The sequence below is a fragment of the Taudactylus pleione genome, unplaced genomic scaffold (genome assembly GCF_031769625.1).
Source record: "Taudactylus pleione unplaced genomic scaffold, aTauple2 ptg000010l, whole genome shotgun sequence".
Taxonomy (NCBI): Eukaryota; Metazoa; Chordata; class Amphibia; order Anura; family Myobatrachidae; genus Taudactylus; species Taudactylus pleione.
The window spans coordinates 10,844,682-10,865,510 of record NW_028284413.1 but is presented as its reverse complement, the minus strand read 5'-3'; the positions used below and the strand labels follow the sequence as shown (position 1 = coordinate 10,865,510).

Genomic DNA, 20,829 nt, shown 5'->3' with positions numbered 1-20,829 from the left:
TGTTTAGACCTGCTGGTATAAGTGTTTTACTTGGAAGATCTATTTAATTTCTTGCTGAGCTAATCTGAAATCTAATAGAAAAAAAAGCTCTAGAAAACTGATTAACAAGAAATGGAGAAAATACAAACATGTTCATTGCTGCTATGGGCCATATTCAATTTGATGGCGAAAAGTCAGAGTTCTGACTTTTCACCATCTGAGCTTTTTGACGGGGATAAAGTATCGGGCACGTACCCGCTTATCCCTGCATTCAATTAGGAATCAGCGAAAACGGGAGCCGGCGGAAAGGTAAGTATAGAAAAGTCCTGGGAATTTTCGGGAATTCATCTTGGCACCCCCCTAAAGATGTCCTGACATTGGGGATCACTATGGGTACCCCCATTTTGAAGGGAGTCTGGGTTTTTAATAGCGGCGGCAGGTGCATAAATGCAGCTTTAGAAGAAGGGGTGAAGAATAGCACTTAAGTTATTTTTCCCCCCAAAAAAACCTATCCCAAAAACTTGGGGTACATGAAAATGGGTGCAAGCATAATTTTAAGTCCCTAAACTCATTTTTTTAAATTCTTTAAAAATGCACCTGCCGCTACCAGCCACATTCTTGAAAACACCTGCTGCATACTTGGAAACCTCTCAGGAATCAATTTCACTAGGTTAGAAGTTTGTCCCCCATTTTTTTTTTTACCCCAGAATTCAAGTTTTTTGGGGTGTCATGAAGATTTTTTTTTCATTGTTTTGACACAGATAACTTTTATAGGACACTGCCAGGGTTGCAGGCTATTTTTTTTAAGCCTGCACCCCTAAACCCCAATTCTGCACTTATTTTCGCCATGTATTACATGGTGAAAACTTATCCCCGATTTTTAACAAAGACTTTTCGCACCTGCAAAAAGTCTTTGAAATTGAATACAGGGCATACTTGCCGACAATCAGCTCCAGCCTTTCCGGGAGGGAGCTGATTGTCGGCTAACAGCGGGGGGGCGGGGTGGTCATTGGCGGCGGAGCCGGGGGCGGGCCAGCCAGTTGGTGGTACATTGGGGGTGGAGCCGGGGCGGAGCCGCATGATCGCGTCATCGTGGCTCCGCCCCTCTTCACAATGCCGTTATTTTCGGCAGTGTGAAGCAGAGGGCGGGGCCGCGATTCAGCGCGAATCGCGTCACCGGCTCCCCCGCTGCAGGGGTTTCTAATCTTTTCAGGGGGGAGACGAGAGGGTCGGAGGCTTCCGGGAGGCTTGCCTGCCTTTCCGGGGGGCCGGGAGCGGCACCCGAAAATCGTGAGGCTCCCGGCCAAATCGGGAGGGTAGGCAAGCCTGATACAGGGATAATTGAAAAATGTGAAAATTACGATAATGGACTTATCGCCTCTAACTGAATACCCCATAGGGTCAATTACTAATTTTTTGCTTCAGTACTATGTTTAGTGGTCGGGCCGATGCTGTGCATGTGTAATGGGCCTATAAGGGATAATGAATAAACACCTTAATCTCGACAAATTATATTACATACTGTATATACATTCTAATTTTAAATCTATTCATAAGTAATTAATTCCAAGAAAATAAGATATGTCGCTTAAAACAAATGCTATTTGATTTATAAAGCATATTAAGATCAGTTTGTTTGTAAAGCATAGGTGGATAAATGACCATTATTGCAGATTAAAAAATGAAATGCGTGATATAATTAGTATACAGCTCAAGTAAGCACTCTGTAGCTGTCCAAGTCACAGTCATAGACTATGAGCTGTAGCAGTAGAGCAGCTGATGAGCCGGACAGGGTACAGCTAGAGCGGACAGTATGTAATGTAATAATAATAACACTGATGCCGAACATATACATCACGTGACATGGGTGATAGTGTCCGGGCCAGGTGTACTGCGCTACACACGTGGGCGGGTCACCATACGGCCGTGCCCACACGAGGACACAGCTGCCCGTAACCCCGCCTGCTGTAACCTATACGACCCGGAAGAGAATCGCGTAACAGCTAGCATTGGCACGGGGAGATTTAAATCGTGCCGGGTGTCAGAGTTCGGTGACTGCGGGAGTGTGTTACGGTGAGTTCTAGATCGTGTTAAGGAGGGAAACCGGAATGTATTGGCGGCCTTGCTCCGTGACTGATAGCAATATGCAGGCATGAGCTAGCACTGGTGGTCTGGGGCCAGGGGCACCGTCTTTCATGGAGCGGCCCCAGGGCTCCTTTTTCCCATATCTGCCAACTTCTGATTATAACCAGCTCTTGTAATTTCCTGATGTCACACAATCTTTCATAATGCTCAAATACATACATTCACAAACACACACTCCCCCCCCACCTCCCATTCATCCATGCAAACATACACACCCACCTTCCATCCATACATACACCATCCATACTGCCTCCTCACATACATACTGTTCTCGCATTCATATATGAATTCAAATGCACATGGTCCATACAAATGAACACACGGTCCTTCCATTCATAATGTGAATACATATACACACAGTCCTCCCATACACACATTCATTTGTTCCTTATATATACACACACACACACACACACACACACACACACACACACACACACACACACAGCTCGGCCTCCCATACATATACACACGGGCCTATCATACATACAAACATATACACACGGGCCTATCATACATACAAACATATACACACGGGCCTATCATACATACAAACATATACACACGGGCCTATCATACATACAAACATATACACACGGGCCTATCATACATACAAACATATACACACGGGCCTCCCATACATACAAACATATACACACGGGCCTCCCATACATACAAACATATACACACGGGCCTCCCATACATACAAACATATACACACGGGCCTCCCATACATACAAACATATACACACGGGCCTCCCATACATACAAACATATACACACGGGCCTCCCATACATACAAACATATACACACGGGCCTCCCATACATACAAACATATACACACGGGCCTCCCATACATACAAACAGATATATTTATATATATATATATATATATATATAAATATATGTCCATGGATCCTGCACTCCCTGCAAAAAAATTTCTTTACCCCGTTGCCAACAACTGCATGGTTAAATGCTATAATAGACAGGATAGATGCGGGACTCAGGGGTTTCATAAATCACACAATACCAATTTTTCGTGGGGGTCAACGTTTCAATGACTGTGCACGTATATACACATACACGGGCCTCCCATACATACTTACAAGCAAACATATACGCATGGACCTCCCATACATACAAGCAAACATATACACATGGACCTCCCATACATAAAAGCAAACATATACACATGGGCCTCCCATACATGCAAACAAGGTATGTATATAGATAGATGGAGATATTAGATCAGCGGTGCAGCACTCGGGTCATAAATATAGAAAATTTAATGTGGACAGGAATAAGCAACGCTTCAATGCTCAACAGGCACATATATATATATATATATATATATATATATATATTATTTTGCAAGAAGAATCAGCTGGACTCGTATAAGTCAAGGAGTGCCGCTGATTCTTCTTGCAAATACTATTGTAATACACAGACAGAAGGCACCCTGGCCACTGAGGAATATATATTGAGTGCCGGTTCAATATTGGACATATATAGATATATTACAGTATAGGTTGGGCACTCCTCTAAATAATAACGTGGGTGCACGCCGCAATGTTAGAAACACGGATACAGGCTGGTGGCGGCGGCACTCCAAAGTAAATACGTTCAAGCTGGGTGTTATAAATCTAGTGTTTACTTCAACGTTTCAATCCTCAGATTTTCATCAGGAAGTATACAAAAAGACAATAAAAACACTTTCCTATATACATAAGAAGCACACCATGAGTGCAGCATTTATCTTCCATTGGAAGTGACGTCTGACGCGGCCATCGCTATGGCAACAAGATAAACAAAGATCTGTGAATGTGAGGCGCCTCCACTGGAAAATAACAGAACATAACAAAGTGACAGAATAGCTCATTAAGGAACAAGCAGCGGATATACACAACAGAATCTAAAAAGAAAAAACTAATACAGATAAGCAAACCTCATACGGACACTTATACAAAACCTATGTGTAGGTACATCAGAAAGATGGGAATATAGACATGCTATATAAATGGACCAGAAGCAGTTAATTGAAAAAAGAAAGTGGCAAGGTCTCATTGAGGCCATGTGGTTGTAACGTGTTAAGACGGTGTATCCACCGTGCCTCCATCTGAAGTAGATACTTAAATCGATCACCACCTCTTGGGTTCTCAGGGCATGATCGATCATTTTGTATCGTAGAGTCGAAAGGTTATGCCTATGATCCATAAACTGATGAGCTACAGCATGCTCATTCTCCTTGCCTGATATAGCTTGTCACATGGCAGACCTGTGCAATGCCATCCTTTCACGAAATAGTCATGTAGTTTTTCAGATGTATAATAGTCCACAAGGACATCTGATGTAGTAAACTACATACTGGCTGGTGCAATGTTAACACATGACTAATTTTAGATCTACCACCTGTATGGGGGTGCACAAAACTATCACCCGTTTCTAAAAGCAAAACACTACATGTAGTACAGCCCAGGCATTTATAATTGCTGGGTTTCTTGGTCATAAAGTGGGTTTTAATGGGATTCCCAAAGCTGGTGATGTCATTGTGCACCAGCCAGTCACGGATGTTCTTACCCCGTTTGTAACATGGACGGAGAGTAGCATTCTTTAATGTAGGAAGGTAATCCTTGATGACTATTATACATCGGAAAACTACACGACAATTTCGTATGGGGATGGTGTTGCACAGGTCTGCCACCTCACAAGCTATATCAGGCAAGAAGAATGAGCAACCTGTAGCTCGTCATTTTAGGGATCATGGGCATAACCTTTCGACCCTATGATACAAAATGATCGATCATGCCCTGAGAACCCAAGAGGTGGTGATAGATTTAAGTACCTACTTCAGATGGAGGCATGGTGGATACACCGTCTTAATGCATTACAACCACATGGCCTCAATGAGACCTTTGATACTTTCTTGTTTAAATTAACTGCCTCTAGTCCATTTATATAGCATGTCTATATTCTTATCTTTCTGATGTACCTACACATAGGTTTTGTAAACGTGTCCGTAATGAGGTTTGCTTATCTGTATTAGTTTTTTCTTTTTTTGATATGTTGTGTATATCCGCTGCTTGTTCCTAACCCTTAATGAGCTGTTCTGTCACTTTCTGTCATGTTCTGTTATTTTCCGGTGGAGGTGCCTGACATTCACAGATGTCTCTTTGTTTATCTTGTTGCCTTTGTGAGCGCCGCCTCGGACGTCGCGCCCATTGTACTGTGCGTCGGCTGCACTCGTAGTATGTTTCTTATGTATATAGGTAACTGCTTTTATTGTCTTTTTATTATTATCTTTTATATGGTGCCACAAGTGTTCCGCAGCGCCTTACAAGGTACATAACCAAAAGTGACTTACAGTAAAATACAATACAATGAAGGACAAGGACATGGATAATATACATTGATACATACATGGCCATAACACCCAAATAAGCAACAAAGCATAGGCACCAAGTGTTAGGTGTCCTAGTAGTGAGTAAGAAGTAGATGAACATAAAGTAAGGAGAAGCACAAGAGGGTAGAGGGTCCTGCTCGCAAAAGCTTACATTCTCAAGTGGAGGAGCAGACAGACGAGCATGATACAGATGGGGAAGACAGGGTGGAGGGGGAGCATGTAGTAGCAAGTAAAAACTAGGTTTATACTGTATAACCCAGCTTGAATGTTATTTACTTTGGAGTGCTATGTGTATACTAGCTGTACCTGATTTCACCCGGGTAGACCTTGGATATTTACGGTTTCCATTTCGCCTATACCCCTTTTACACTTTCAGCAATAACCCGGGTTATTGCATATGAATGCACAGCAACCCAGGTTACTGTGCAGTGTGAAATGGCCAGGTTGAAATATGCCAGGTCGAGCGACCCGTCATTTTAACCCTGGTCACGAGAAGGGTTGAAACTGTTCAACCTTGCTAGTGATGCAGTGTGACCGGGTAACCCAGGTCGATGCAACCTGTGTCCCGTTAACTGTATAGGAAGAGCTGGCGCTTGGAGATTAAACCATCTCCAAGCGCCAGCTCATCACGTAATGCTGATCACATCATTGAGCGCCGTGTCAGGCCGCCAGTCTGAAAGGGGTCGTACCCGGGATTGGTGTGTGAACATAATCCTGGGTGCGACCCAGCAGTCAGATGTAAAAGTGGTACTAGTAACACATGACCATTCCCCTATCTCACCTCTGTAGTAACACATTTTCCTCTGTAGTAAGTGTCCCTAACACTGCACTGCATACTGTACACTTACCCCCTAACCCACTACTGCAGTGTTGGCTAACCTTGACACTCCAGCTGTTATGGAACTACATAACTGAAGCACTGCTACAGTTTTGCTATTAGGGCATGCTAAAACTGTGGCAGGGCATGCTGGGATATATAGTTCCACAACAGCTGGAGTGTCAAGGTTAGCACTGCACTACTATATTCTTACCACCCTAACCCTGCACCCAATACTGTCCTTATCCCCCCTAACCCTGCACCCAATAAAGTGTCCTTATCCCTCCACACTTAACCCAATACTGTACCCATCCCCTAACTGCTGTTGATACTGTACCCTTACTCCATAACCCTGCACCAAATATTGAATTTTTAGCTTTACACCCAACCTGTCACTATTCAAGTAGGGGAGCCACACTAATTGCCAGTGATGTTTGGCAGCACTTGGGATGACAGTTGGTGTTTGAGTATGAACTGTGCTACAGCCATGATCGATCAGTCAGTCAGGTAGGACATTGCACAGGGGGAGGAAACATTTTAGCCCTTTTCACCCCCTTAAGAGTGAATTTAAAAATAAATCCCTTCTTAGTGGGCACCTACGACATGGAAGGAATTTACATTCCGATTTTCATATTTCTAGGGGTTTTGGCTGGGTGATGATCGGTCAGTCAAGATTTTGGATTTTATATGTACAGCCATGGCCAAAAGTTTTGAGGATGACACAAGTATTGCTTTTCACAAAGTCTGCTGCTTCAGTTTTTATGATGGCAATTTGCATATACTCCAGAATGTCATGTAGAGTGATCAGATGAATTGCAATTAATTGCATAGTCCCTCTTTGCCATGACAATGAACTTACTCCCAAAAACATTTCCACTGCATTTCAGCCCTGCCACAAAAGGACCAGCTGACATGTCAGTGATTCTCTTGTTAACACAAGTGAGTGTTGACTAGGACAAGGCTGGAGATCACTCTGTCATGCTGATTGAGTTATGATGCATACACACTGTTGGATAATCAGGATGATATAAACGATAACGATATTGTTCGATTGTTTATATCGTCTTGTTTAGTAGCCCCTTTCAACGACCAAACGAAGGTCGATGAGCGGGCACGGGTGGTCTATCGATATCTACCATCGCCCGTGCATGCAGGCCAACCTGGGCGATATTGACCAGGTTAGCCTGGTTACTATAGGGACCCTCGATCGTTATAGTAGTTGGGGTTGGGGGGTTGGTGCATGTGCTGGATGTTCAATAACGATCATCCAGCACATGTAGGACAATCAGACAACAATATCTGATCGTTGTCTGATATGACTGTGTACGGGCCATTAGAATAACAGACTGGAAGCTTTAAAGGAGGGTGCAGCTTGGAATCATTGTTGTTCCTTTGTTAGCCATGGTTACCTGCAAGGAAACGCATCCAGTCATCATTGCTTTGCACAAAAAGGGCTTCACAGGCAAGGATATTGCTGCTAGTAAGATTGCACCTAAATCAACGATTTTTCGGATCATCAAGAACTTCAAGGAAAAAGGTTCAATAGTTGTGAAGAAGGCTTCAGGGCGCCCAAAAACATCCAGCAAGCACCAGGACCGTCTCCTAAAGTTGATTCAGCTGCGGGATCGGGGCACCACCAGTGCAGAGCTTGCTCAGGAATGGCAGCAGGCAGGTGTTGAGTGCATCTTCACGCACAGTGATATGAAGACATTTGGAGGGTGGCTTGTGTCAAGAAGGGCATCAAAGAAGCCAATTCTCTCCAGGAAAAACATCAGGGACAGACTGATATTCTGCAAAAGATACAGGGATTGGACTGCTGTGGACTGGGGTAAAGTTATTCTCTAATGACTCTGCTTTCAGATTGTTTGGGGCATCTGGAAAAATGCTTACCGGAGAAGGAAAGGTGAGCGCTACCATCAGTCCTGTGTCATGCCAACTGTAAAGCATCCTGAGACCATGTGTGGGGTTGCTTCTCAGCCAAGGGAGCGGGCTCACTCACAATGAACACAGCCATGAATAAAGAATGGTACCAAACATCCTCCAAGAGCAACTTCTCCCAACCATCCAAGAACAGTTTGGTGACGAACAATCCATTTCCCAACATGATGGAGCACCTTACCATAAGGCAAAAGTGATGACGAAGTGGCTTGGGGAACAAATCATCGAAATTTTGGGTCTATGGCCAGGAAACTCCCCAGACCTTAATCCCATTGAGAACTTGTGGTTAATCCTCAAGAAGCGGGTGGACAAACAAAAACCCACAAATTCTGACAAACTCTGAGTATTGATTAAGCAAGAATGGGTGGCTATCAGTCAGTATGTGGCCCAGAAGTTGATTGACAGCATGCCAGGGTGAATTGCAGAGTTCTTGAAAAAGAAGGGTCATCACTGCAAATATTGACTCTTTGCATAAACATAATATAATTGTCAATAAAAGCCTTTGACACTTATGAAATGCTTGTAATTTTACTTCAGTATACCTTAGTAACATCTGACAAAAAGGTCTAAATACACTGAAGCAGCAAACTTTGTGAATACCAATACTTGTGTCATTCTCAACTTTTGGCCATGGTGTCTTTAGACTGGCCATGGTGGAGAGGTTGCACTCTGACTGTTTGAGGGTGTGGATAGGTGTCTTTTATACAGTTAACCAGTTCAAACAGGTGCCATTAATACAGGTAACGAGTGGAGGATAGATGAGCTTCCTAAAGAAGTAGTAACAGGTCTGTGAAAGCCAGAATTCTTGCTGGTTGGTAGGTGTCCAAATATATTTTTCCAAAATAATATACAAATTGTTTAAAAAATCATACAATGTGATTTCTGGAATTTTTTTTTTGTTCAGATTCTGTCTCTCACAGTTAAAGTGTACCTATGATGGAAATTACAGACCTCTCTCATCTTTTAAAGTGCAACAACTTGCACAATCGGTGGCTGTCCAAATACTTTTTTGCCCCACTGTATGCCCCCAAAATCTCTTGTGAGTAGGGGCATGTAATCTTTAAGCTTTGTAAAAAATGAACATTGACTTTAAAGTACTTTTTAATCATATGATAATCGGGAACACATTGCTGTTGAAATTAGGTGTCCTTATGGCCTGCTTATTACCCTTTAATGCTAATGATAAAAAGAGAATAAATGTAAGTGCATGGACCTATATACACATTATTTTCCGCAGCGTCTGTTTCTACCATGCCCGCAACATTCACGAGTGGCAATACTTGGTACACTGTGCTGCAGGGAATCTTTTGTAACAATGTAATTGCTCTGTTAAAAGCAAGCACGAAGTAGGTTTTTCATTTGCTTTAAACAAATGTCCTAAGCATGCTTTCACTTTGGCATGGCATTTATTTTCTAATGCATTTTTTTTTACTAGTCAAAATAAAACTATGTATGCAAGGACGTTCTTCAATATTGTCTGTTTCCAAAACAGATCTCCTTGGCATTCAGTTTTGTTTATACCTCAGGAATTGGTGATCTCTTCCAAGTTGGGAAAGGTCAGACACTGAGGTCAGATATGACAATCCATTCATACTGAAGCAGAGTAACAGCTATAGAATGAGTAAATTCTATTATATTATTATAATTTAATATTATTGAATGTTATAGAAAGACTTTTGCTCATCTAGGAGCTAAGAAGAAAATGCACATTTTTAAAGGATGGCTCCAGGTTATTTATATTTTTGCTTTCTGAATCGCTTTAGTCACACAGTAGGTTTTCATTTAGTTATGGAATGATTAGACTGTTGAATATATGTTCTTTTATATTCCTATGTATCTTCATAAAACAGGCTTGGCTTTTTAGTTAATTACTAGCGACCCGCCCTGGCTTTGCACAGGAGCAATTTCATTTCGCCACGGCCTCCAGAATTTCACTACTGCTCTCTGCATTTCACCACTGCATCCTGTATTTCACCCCAGGCCTCTGCTTCTCTCTCCTTCTTAACAGAGCACCCTGCATCACACCACTGGCCTCTGCATCTCACCACAACCCCCTGCTTTTTATTCCTGCATCTCGCAAGTGTCACCACAACCCCCACTGCTGCTGCCCTATAGCTGGCTGGGGCCCGGCCACTGGGATGTGCTGGGAACGGTAGGATGATCATGGATGAGAGATTTTGTATTGCAGCTACAGTAAGCATTATCAGAAGCATGTCCCCGGGGCTGGGGCACCTTTGTGTATTTCCACAGTCTCAATACGTACTCCTCCCCCGAATGCCATCGTGGAGATTAGCAATGTACCTTATATATCCTGGTCTTCCTGTTGAGCTTCCTCGCTGGGTGCCCCTGTCAGAGAACCATGCTGAGCAGGAACATCACGCTGGAGAGGGGGCTCTTCAGGTGGAGGAGTGGTGTCGCCGGAGTCTGCCTACAGGATCAGATTAGGGATGGACATCAGAATCCGATGGTTACTAACATCAATGTTTTTTTTCCGGTGGTAGTGTTTTGCCATTTGATGGTGGCGGTCCGATGTTTGCCATCATCAAATGGAAATTGGTGTTGTGTTTTTTTTTTTATTCCTGATAGCTATGCCTCACCTTGCTACTTCCTGGCTCCTGTGTCTGTAAGGCCATCTTCATGGGTCCGTTGGAAGCTGTCTCTCACTCTGTCTGCCTCAGACATGACCCCTGCTCAGTCCCTGACTCCCTTCCCTCTCCAGGCTGCTCCTAAGCAACAGGGCACATTGCTATGTCTGCTTGGCTCTCTGGCTGTTTCAGCACCCTGGCCAGCTCCTGTACAGCAGCTTGGTGCAAGATTTTTTTTTTTGACTTTGCATTACTAAAATCATCACTGCTCAGCTCCCTTTTGTCGCAGATGAATGGTTCATGCACTTAAAACCTTCCTTGAGCAATGCTGTATAGAATAGTGACAACCCCATAAGAATCTGTTCAGTGGTTTAAGAGGTTAGCTCAAATGAACAGGCAGGCACTCCTAAACCAGGTATTTTAGATTGTGAAGGCATGTAAGAGAAAATAGCCTACCCAATGCTTACCTTCTTTAGCAGTTTGCACTTGGGGCTGTGGTAGGAAACTTGAATGTTCATGTTCCAAACAAAGAAGCAGTTTGTGTAGCAATTTGCTAAAATTGCAGTGTATAACTTACTGCTAACATTTGCACTGCTCCTCGGGGTTGTAATATGCTTTGTGCTGCAAATTCATCTCACCCCGCCTAACATTGTTAAATCTATATATTTCTAAATGTGACCTATCGCATATGGCTAGCAGCTAGATAATGATCTTAAAGATAATGTCAAGTATATTGTGCTGTGTAGTGCTCTAGGGTGCAAACCGACATTTAGGCTTGTTATACAGTAGGTATGTTTAGTAGATGCTTCTCTGTTGGCTTATTGACCTATTCACGGCTTTGTCAACTGGAGTATTTTAAGGCATTTGTTAGTACTTGAGATCTTAGTTTTTTCTCTCTGCGTATTTTTATGATTATAAACAAAATGTAAGTGAGTGTACATGTTCATCTTTTTGAATAAGTTTAGTTTGTATTGCTGCAAATTCAATTTTATTTGCAGAGTACAAAAGTTAGTTCTTGGTAAAATGCGGGCGTTACCTGGGAATGTACTTTTAGTACATAGAACACTGCTACATTGAAAATGTTGGACACCATATATGAAAGTGCTGCTAAAAGTTGTCTGTCTGTGATAACTGTTACAAGCCAATTACAGTTTAACCTTGTGAAATATGATGGCTGGAACAAACCAAAGCGACATGTAACCATGCTGGTTGGTTCTTATAATTTTTTTTTTTTAATGTCTGCAGCAAAAATACTTTTGAGAATGGAAATGTTTTAATGATTGCACATTTAAACAAGGTAGAAAAAAAGAGGAAGACAGATTCTGTAGCATACACTACTGCTAAAAGTCTGATTTGGTAAGTATAGGAACTTTCACAGAAATATTGCAAATTCCAGTGAGCAGTTTCTTGAGGAGTAGACAGCACTTTTCTGACATTTAAAAGCAAGGCACACTGGCCATGCTCCTGTGACAGTTTATTTCCATTTGCTTGTTGCAAAGAAAATAACTTTTTTTTTTTTTTTTTTTTTTCCTGTTTCTTTTTGCACTAAATCTGCTTGTAAAGACTATTTAAAATGGACCATTCAACGTATTCAAAAGCTAACCATGGTCAAGCAACGAAAGAAGGTTCAAGCTGGATAGGGATCCAACAGAAAAATGCTTATGCTAAACTGGTGCAGCAACATCACAGTGGACGCTTCAAATTCTACTTGAACTATATAGCGCAGAAACTACAGATAGAAGAGAGCTGTCATGCGGATGTTGTCTTTGATAGAGATGCTGGTTTTGTTGGAGGATATCAAGAAGGTCCGGGAAGAAATGGATTGAGCGCTTATAGCAATTCTAACACTCATTCCTCTTGCGAGAAAACAAGTTGTTCAAAGTTTGAAAACTGCTCTGATGTTTTAGATGGCAACAAGAGAGATGGAGTAGAAGATACCTGCCGTCGTGGTAGAGTATTAACTGATGGAGATTTTGAGCTCAGAGGAATAACTCCTTCTCAAAATATACATACTGTAGCCAGTACCAACCTGCAGCCTTCAAAGGGGAACTGTGACTTTGAGAGTAAAAAAGAATCCCAGCCTGGGAAGCAGGTGTTAAAGTCTCAGGCTTTCTCTAAGAGCGTCTGCAGAGAACTTCTTTCTGAAGGTATGGCTTCAATGCAAACTTATTTCCAAAAATTTTTTTTTTGTTCTTGGCAAAATGTGGGCAACTCTTGATTGATGCCAAGTATGCTATTGACAATCTTCTGGTTATACAGATGTGTTACAGATTTACCTGTTACCTATTTTATTCCAGGACAAACTAAAGCTATTTTAAATGTATAATTAATATTTTATACAAACTTATGAGGGTTACACACCTGGCTGATGGACTGAGATCAACCACATTTGGTAAACGCACCAACCAATCAGCTGCGCAATATCTGTGAAAGATGTTGCACAGATATATGGTGTGTACAGACGAGCAGCTGCACTGAAAGATGTATTGTTCGTCTGTTGTACGCACAATATATTGCCGAGTATGTTCCCAGCATAAGTCTAACAAATATCTGGATTTCTATGATTAAGGTACACTTTAAGTTCATTGAACAAAACTAAAATTCCTTTATTTTCTGTAAACTTCTAAGCAATGCACATCAACAGGCACATGTTTACTGTAAGCAAGTGTCTTTACCTAATACTGGTATGTGGTCAGTTCGCCATTGCTGGCATTTATTGTGTGAAAGTATTCCATTCTACAATGGTATAGCCATTCATTGGACTTGGAAATGTCTATAGTTCCTCTTATTAAACTTTTGGATTTCCACCAAATTGCAACAATAACCACATTGTCTTATTAAAATAAGTCACAGGCTGTGCATTCTCACTATTGGTTATTGACGTCAAGTCACCAACTTGATATATGAAGGAAACTGTACCTTTTTATGTGTTTTGATTCCTGATTTCCTATGGTCTTCTTTGCTAAGCTTGGAACTGGTATTCTGCTTCACCCTGGCCCTACCCACCAGTGAGTGCTGTTGATCACTTTAATATGTGGGTTGTTACCTTCTCATTTGCTGCTTGTAGTAGGCTCTGTAAAAGCCCCAACATAAGATCCCATCTTGTTCACAATATGTCCATCTCTGGTTGGACTATACATTTCTCTGGTTCATATGGCACCATGTAAAATTTGGAACCTCCTCAAAATTCAGTTTTGAAAAATAGGCAGACCACTTACAGCACTATGGTCAAAATCCCATCCTCTTCCCGCCCCATTCCCTCTCACCACATTCACTTCCTGCCTACACCTAGCCCACCTCTTAAACTTTTCCCTTTCCACATGCATCTTTGCCTCAACCTTCGACCACTGTTGACCTTACCCTCCTTAATTTCTTTTCTTTCATTTTCCTCCAAATGGATTGACCATCTTGTTTATAATCCTCTCGCCTGACACCCTGTCTTTTAATGATCCTGTCACTACTTGACTGCTTTTAGCCCTGTTATCCACCCTAGACCCCTTCACTCTATTGGCCTTTGTCACACTTCTCATTCTACCTCTGTTGGGATACCACAACTATAGGTCTTCTGTCCTCTGCTCTTCTAGTAGTTCACCTTTTACCCTTGAGAACTAGCTCTTTAGGTTCACAGTATGACCTCCATCTCGCTATGTATATCCCTATGCTACCTAAAGCTCAACTGTTCTAAAATGGAAATCTTTATCTTCCCTCCTTGTAGAGACTTCATGATACCACTCCGGTCACACATTTCTCTTACTATGGACACCACTGTCTGGGTGTCACCATTAACTCCAGCATGTATTTCACTCCCCATTTCTAGTCTCTCACCCAGGCCTTCAAAGGGGATTTCAATTGGATGCGATATGCCGTTCTGGAATGGCACATTGCGTCCTGTTTTCTGCTTTACATTAGGTTGTTGATAGTCAGCAGTTTGACAGGGTACAGTATCACAGCTTTGGAGGTTTTTCATAGTACCCTTATTGGCCAATCCTGCCAGGCAATTGCTTCATGTTAGGCTGTCAGTGGTTTAGTAAGCTACCTTCTTTTTTTTTTTTTTTTGTAATTGGCAGAATGCATTGTTTGGTGTTATTGTGTAATACATGGTCAAAGTAAAAGGACATGGTGATCTCTTGAATTATCGGCCTCAGAGAGCAGAAACAATTATCCTGCACTCTTTGATATCCAAACCAAATAAAACAAGGATAGATGAATCCCAGGAGTTGGTAGCTATGGTGAATAAGTGATCGCGTTGAGTAACGAAATATGTGGGGACCCTCCACTTTAAAAAAACAAAAGCAAAAAAAAAAAAAACCAATTGGGGGAGAGCTCTACGTGCTAGCCCAAAAAGGGGTGTGGCCAATGAAAAGGGGCGTGTTTTGACTCATCCCCTTTTAGTCACTCTTGGGAGTGCCCAGCACTTATGGACATGCCGGGCAGCCCCCATGCACAGTGATCACTCTGAATCTATTCGCTGGCGGTGACCGCTGCTCTGCCGTTTTCCACACTTGCTGGACAATGCGGGCCGCTGGTGTAGGACAGAACCCGCAGGCTGTTTTAGCAGGGCTCCGCGCTGGAGGGCAGGGTGCTTTCTGCCCTTCAGAAATAGGGAAGGGCACGGCGCCCCGCTGAACCAGTCTAGCGGGAATGCTGTGTGTGTGTGTGTGTGTGTGTGTGTGTGTGTGTGTGTCACTCACACACACATTAAGTCTCCCATATCCAAATATTCCGAAATACGGAATTTTTTTCACATGACTGATATAGTGAAAAGTTTGCTTTTTGATGGTTTAAAGTACACAAACTTTGTTTAAGGCTCAAAATTATAAAAAAAAGTGTATAAAATTACCTTCAGGCTTTGGGTATAAGGTGTATATGGAACATAAATGCATTCTGTGTTTAGATTTGGGTCCCATTCCCAAGATATTTGAAAATGGTATGCAAATATTCCAAAATACGGAATATTCCGATATCCAAAATACCCCTGGTCCCAAGCATTTTGGATATGGGAGACTCAATATGTATGTATGTTCTTTTTCTTTTTTTTTGTTTTTGTTTTGCTTTTTACAATACCTTACTGGGGCTAAGCCAGGGTGGTTGCTGGGCTCTCTTGTTTTTGTTGCTGCCTGCTCCCCTGCAATTCATCTTCTTGGGATGAAACGGTATGATGATTAGACATCATAACGTCTCATTCCTACATCTCCAGTGCCACCCGCCCAGTAGTACTGGTACTGATGGCGGAATCCTGGGCACATCATGTGACAGAAAAGAGGAGGATGGAGGTGAATGGGAGCCAGGGATGAGATTATGCAGAGGACTCCTGCACTTGTTTTGAGCACCAGACTTTACTGACTGGAGCGGAACAGCTCCGGCCGGGGGTCCCATGAGGTAGGGGGGGCCGGGGGTACTTGGCGCCCCCCCGCCCCGACCCCCTTAATCTGGCACTGGCTGATGGTAAGGGGAGCCTGGAGCTGGGAGAATTCCTCTGGCCGCTGCAGTGTATGGAAGCCTGGGGATAGCCCCGCACCCTTTCAAGATACCATCGCCGCCATCATTCAAAGCTTGTGCCAGCCACAAGCCAATCGGAACTTGCGGACTAGGGTAGTCTTATGCTATAGCTGTACATTGACCATAATCTATTCTCCTTTTGGAGCAGTAATGGATGTTTACTATACATGCCATGTATTTAAGTTGTCACGCGTATTACCTAGTGTTTGTCTCTTAGCCAGTGTTCTAAAAATTTTTTTTTTTTTATGTTTTAAGTTGTTCATGGAAAGTGGCTGAAGTATATACCATTCTGCTTTAAACAAGTAATTGAGGGCCCCATTTAACAACGATGCATGGCCCCTTTAGCACTCGCTAAAGTGGTTATGTCATCCTTTCATTCTAGATTACCACTGTTTGTCATTGTATCGCTCCCGTGATACTGTTACTTCTGCCGGTAATGTGGACCCAGGCAGCAGTCTTTCAGGCTTCAGCGTAGCCTTCCCAGCATTGCCGGGTCATGTATGCATGTGCGACGCTCAGTCTGTGCATGACATAGAAGTCTGTCACTGGCAGCGTTGGACTGCCAGTAGCTGAGCAGAGGATGCTGCCAATGAAAGGTATGTTGCTGGGCTGAGTTGACGAGGTAAGTGATGATGAATACCAGTGGCATATTAATTTGTATCACTGTGATACTAAGCAAAATATGCTGCTGGTGTTTAGGTTTGTTCTGAGTGCCTGAAGAAAGTTTCCAAATGGCCCAGCTATATATGTCAGATCTGATAAATGTTTGCTTGAAATGTGAGCAGAATAGGTGTGAAGCTTCATTATGAGCTGAGCTGTAAGAATCTGTCATGTTGTACATCTTTGTGAAAGCTGTTGCTTTATATGCTGATATATAGCCTATTGGGTTGGTAGTCACAATAGGGGGCACAGTGGATTTGAAAGTGACTGTTAAGCCAAACAGAACTGTTCTTAACCCGGGCATTGGGTTCATTGGTATCATGCAGGTACAGGGTAATGCAGGGGTTAATCAGTGGTATATGTATGCAGTAGTTAACAGCGGTAGCCAGTTAAGTGAAAACTTGGAGCATACAGGGTGTGTCGTGTTGTAGGTGTGTTCTGCACCAGGCACACTACAAACTCTTCACTCACTGTGGAGCAAGCAGGGTGCTGATACACTGAAGTGGTGGTGGTGGTATAGTGTAATTCAGCAACCCTTGTGTCTGTGGAAGGGTTTTTGGAGCCCGGCATGCTCCTGACTTTAATGGACATCTGAAGAGAAATATGCGCGTTACCGCATGTTGAAGGATGAGCCATGACTGGTCCTAGTGCTCACCGGCTCTAGCCTAAGGGGTCTATGTACTAAGCAGTGATAAGTCTGTGATAAGTGCCAGCCAATCAGCTCCCAACTGTCATTTTTCAAACACAGCCTGTGAGATGACAGTTGGAAGCTGATTGGCTGGCACTTATCACAGACTTACCACTTTTCACTGCTTAGTACATAGACCCCTAAGTGACTATGGCAGTGCAGCATACTGCTCTTACATACACTGTTTTCTTACTGTACCCTATTATTTTTGTATTGTATAGTTTGCATTTGGTTTGAATTAGCCTTTTTAAATTCCCTTTTTTTTTTTTTTTAAATGTTCTGCATGTCTCCAGCTTTGATGTAGTATCACTGATATTGCTCAACATGATTTAGAGTAACTGTCAACAGTACTTTTCTCTCATAAGAATATAATTAGCAGCCTTACATAGGCATACAGTTTAACTTTGTCTCGTGCTACCGTCTGTAGCTTCTGGGCTCTGCACCCTCAGCCAGCAATCTATGATCCCTTGGTGTGTTCTGTAACTATTCTCAGTTCTGGTACTATTCTCAGCTTGCTCATGTAGACAACATGATTATATATGGATGAGGATTAAAAGATCTATGATATTTAGATAGTCAAAAGATCGACATCAACAAAAGGTACAAAAGGTCGACATTGGAATAGTTGACACAAATGTGTTTTCTAACCCAAATCTTCACCCTAACCCTCCCTCCTAGTGCCTAACCATCCCATCTAGAGCATGACCCTAACCCTGAAAAAAAAAACCAAAACGTGTTGACCGTTCCAGTGTCGACCTTTTGTACCTCTTGACCTATTGCATGTCAACCAGTTGTTATCTAACGCGACTTGTACCACACGGAGGTTTGGCAGTGTCTAGGTAACTTAATGTGGAATCGCTGTGTGACTTTGTAGTGCATATTCTTGTGCAAATATTTACCTTCAAATGCATCTTATTCGCAAACTGATGCAAATAGGACACACAAGCAGCTTCTTTTGATTAAAATGATGTATGGCATGCCTATATTCTGTGTGTGACTAAGTGTATCTGCATGCAAAATTCTAAGTTAGTGTCAGCAGCTGTATCTGCAGCGATTAGCGCTATTTCAGAGCCGCCAGGAGCGTCGGAGGAATGCTGCAGGCAGGCACCCTGCACAGTTGCCCGAAGTGTCTGTGGAAGACTCTGGGAAGTATAGCCTGCCACCCCCTAGGCCTGTTATGGGGCTGCTGTCTACATCAGGGGTTCCCAACCACGGTCCTCAAGGCACATTAACAGTCCAGGTTTTAGGGATAGCCATACTTGAGCACAAGTGACTTAATTAGTACCTCAGTTATTTTGATTTAACTCTCTGTGCACAATCATGGATAGAACTAAAACCAGGACTGTTAGTGTGCCTTGAGGACCGAGGTTGGGAATCACTGGTCTACATGTTAACATTTGGAGAATTGGCTTAATTATCTTGGTCTCCTTTTGCCTATAATATCATGTGGTGATTTATTTTTTATACATGAGATCATCTGTCATCTAAAGTTTGATTAGACCTATGAAAGATTAACTACTATTATGACACTAGAAAAACATCTAGTCCTTCAACTATCTTATTTGTTCTCTTAAGCTGCCCACACACATCGATATTTTACCCGATTTCGATGAATCGTGACGACAAATCGTGTAAAATATGGCCAAATCGTGAGTGTCCACTCATGATCACGATGCCAATGCGTGTCCCAGCTCGTCGTACATTGCATCTTCAGATCTGCCGCGCTGCAGGGCAGATTTGCCAATCTGGGACACAATGCACTGGATGGACGATAAATCTTAAGTCAGATTGGACATCTTTTACTCCAAATCGTGAGTAGGACAGCCGGGGGAGAGTTCAGGGGAAATCGCACACATCGTGGGATCGTGTGCAGATCGCTATGTGTGTGGGCACCTTAAGGTCAGGGGTGAGCAGCCAGTCATAAGCAAAGAGCCCAAAAATATCTGCAGTTATGTCAAAGAGCCGAGATCATGTGCACGCCGAAGGCACACGTGCAAAAAGGGGCATGGTCAGCTTGGCCAGGCCTCTAGTATGATTTTTGTAGGAGCATACAAAAGTGCATGCGCACAATCACAGTGGAGGGAACTATTAAAGGGAAAGGAAAATATAAACATTGAACAAAACCAGACCCACATAAAATACACTAAAACAATCCAGATCCAAAAAATACACTAAAAAAGCCACATCAACAAAAAAATACATAAAAAAAACATTCACAATACAATCCAAACACCCCTGGTATCATTCCAGCCCATCATGTGCCACTCCAGCTCCCCCCTCAGTCCAGGCACTGTCCCCCCACACTCCCTCCCACTCCACGGGCCACTTTAGCCACCTCCACATGTCACAAATAAAATAAAAAAAACTAATAACCCCCCCCCCCCCCCCACACAGCTTTTACCCTGTTGTGACTGTCTGTGTCACATAGCTAGGCTCTGGCATCTGCAATTGTATCCTCCTCATGGCTGCAGGTTCAGTAACAAGTTTTGCTCCGTCTCCTGTTTGTGGCGTAGCATCACCACATCACCCATACATGGCTCCAGAGTGGAGCAGACTGCCGCAATAAAGGACGAGCCTCCTCTGAACAGCTGCACGCCTTTCGGAGGAGGCTGTCAGTGTCAGTCAGAGGAGCCGTTACAGAACAACGATAGAGCCACAGGTTGGCCACAGCTGTCTTAGGTTATAGAAGGAACTTGCAGCGTAAAAATTAAATGGTACTACAGGTATTTATTACTTTTTCTATGTGTTTGTGTATAGGGCAGACTTTTTTTTTTGTCTTAAGGGTGTCTTACTGTAAGTTATGTTTTAATGAAATAACAATTTCACCATAATTTATTTTAGTGTGCCCTAAGTATAGTGGAGGACCTGATTTTTAGCTTCTTTGCTAAACCCTCCTCTCAAGTACTAAAGGTACATACACACATAACTATTTTGTAACCAACGATTTTCTGTCAGATTTTCCCTTGAAAAAGTGAACGATTTTTTGAAGTGTAATGAACAATTTTTACAACTATGAACGAAAAATGTTCCTCCTTCCACATTTCACATAAAATAATGGTGCCAGAAAGTACAACATCCCTCTGAAGCCGCTCCACAACCCTTGGCCACGCATATACC

The 20,829-nt window shown here is 42.7% G+C and overlaps 1 protein-coding gene across 2 annotated transcripts in view; it reads left to right on the top strand.

The window, feature by feature from the left end:
• Positions 1-1,920: 1,920 nt before the first annotated feature.
• The window catches only part of DIS3L2 (DIS3 like 3'-5' exoribonuclease 2), a 393,579-nt gene continuing 374,670 nt past the window's right edge, over positions 1,921-20,829 (top strand). The window contains exons 1-2 of one of the 2 annotated variants that reach the window (XM_088467467.1): positions 1,921-2,052; positions 12,429-13,012. In XM_088467467.1, coding sequence (XP_088323593.1) covers positions 12,439-13,012 — 574 coding nt within the window. In that variant the 5' untranslated portion in view covers positions 1,921-2,052; positions 12,429-12,438. The remainder of the gene's footprint in view (positions 2,053-12,428; positions 13,013-20,829) is intronic. The other variant, XM_088467468.1, reaches the window with a different exon arrangement.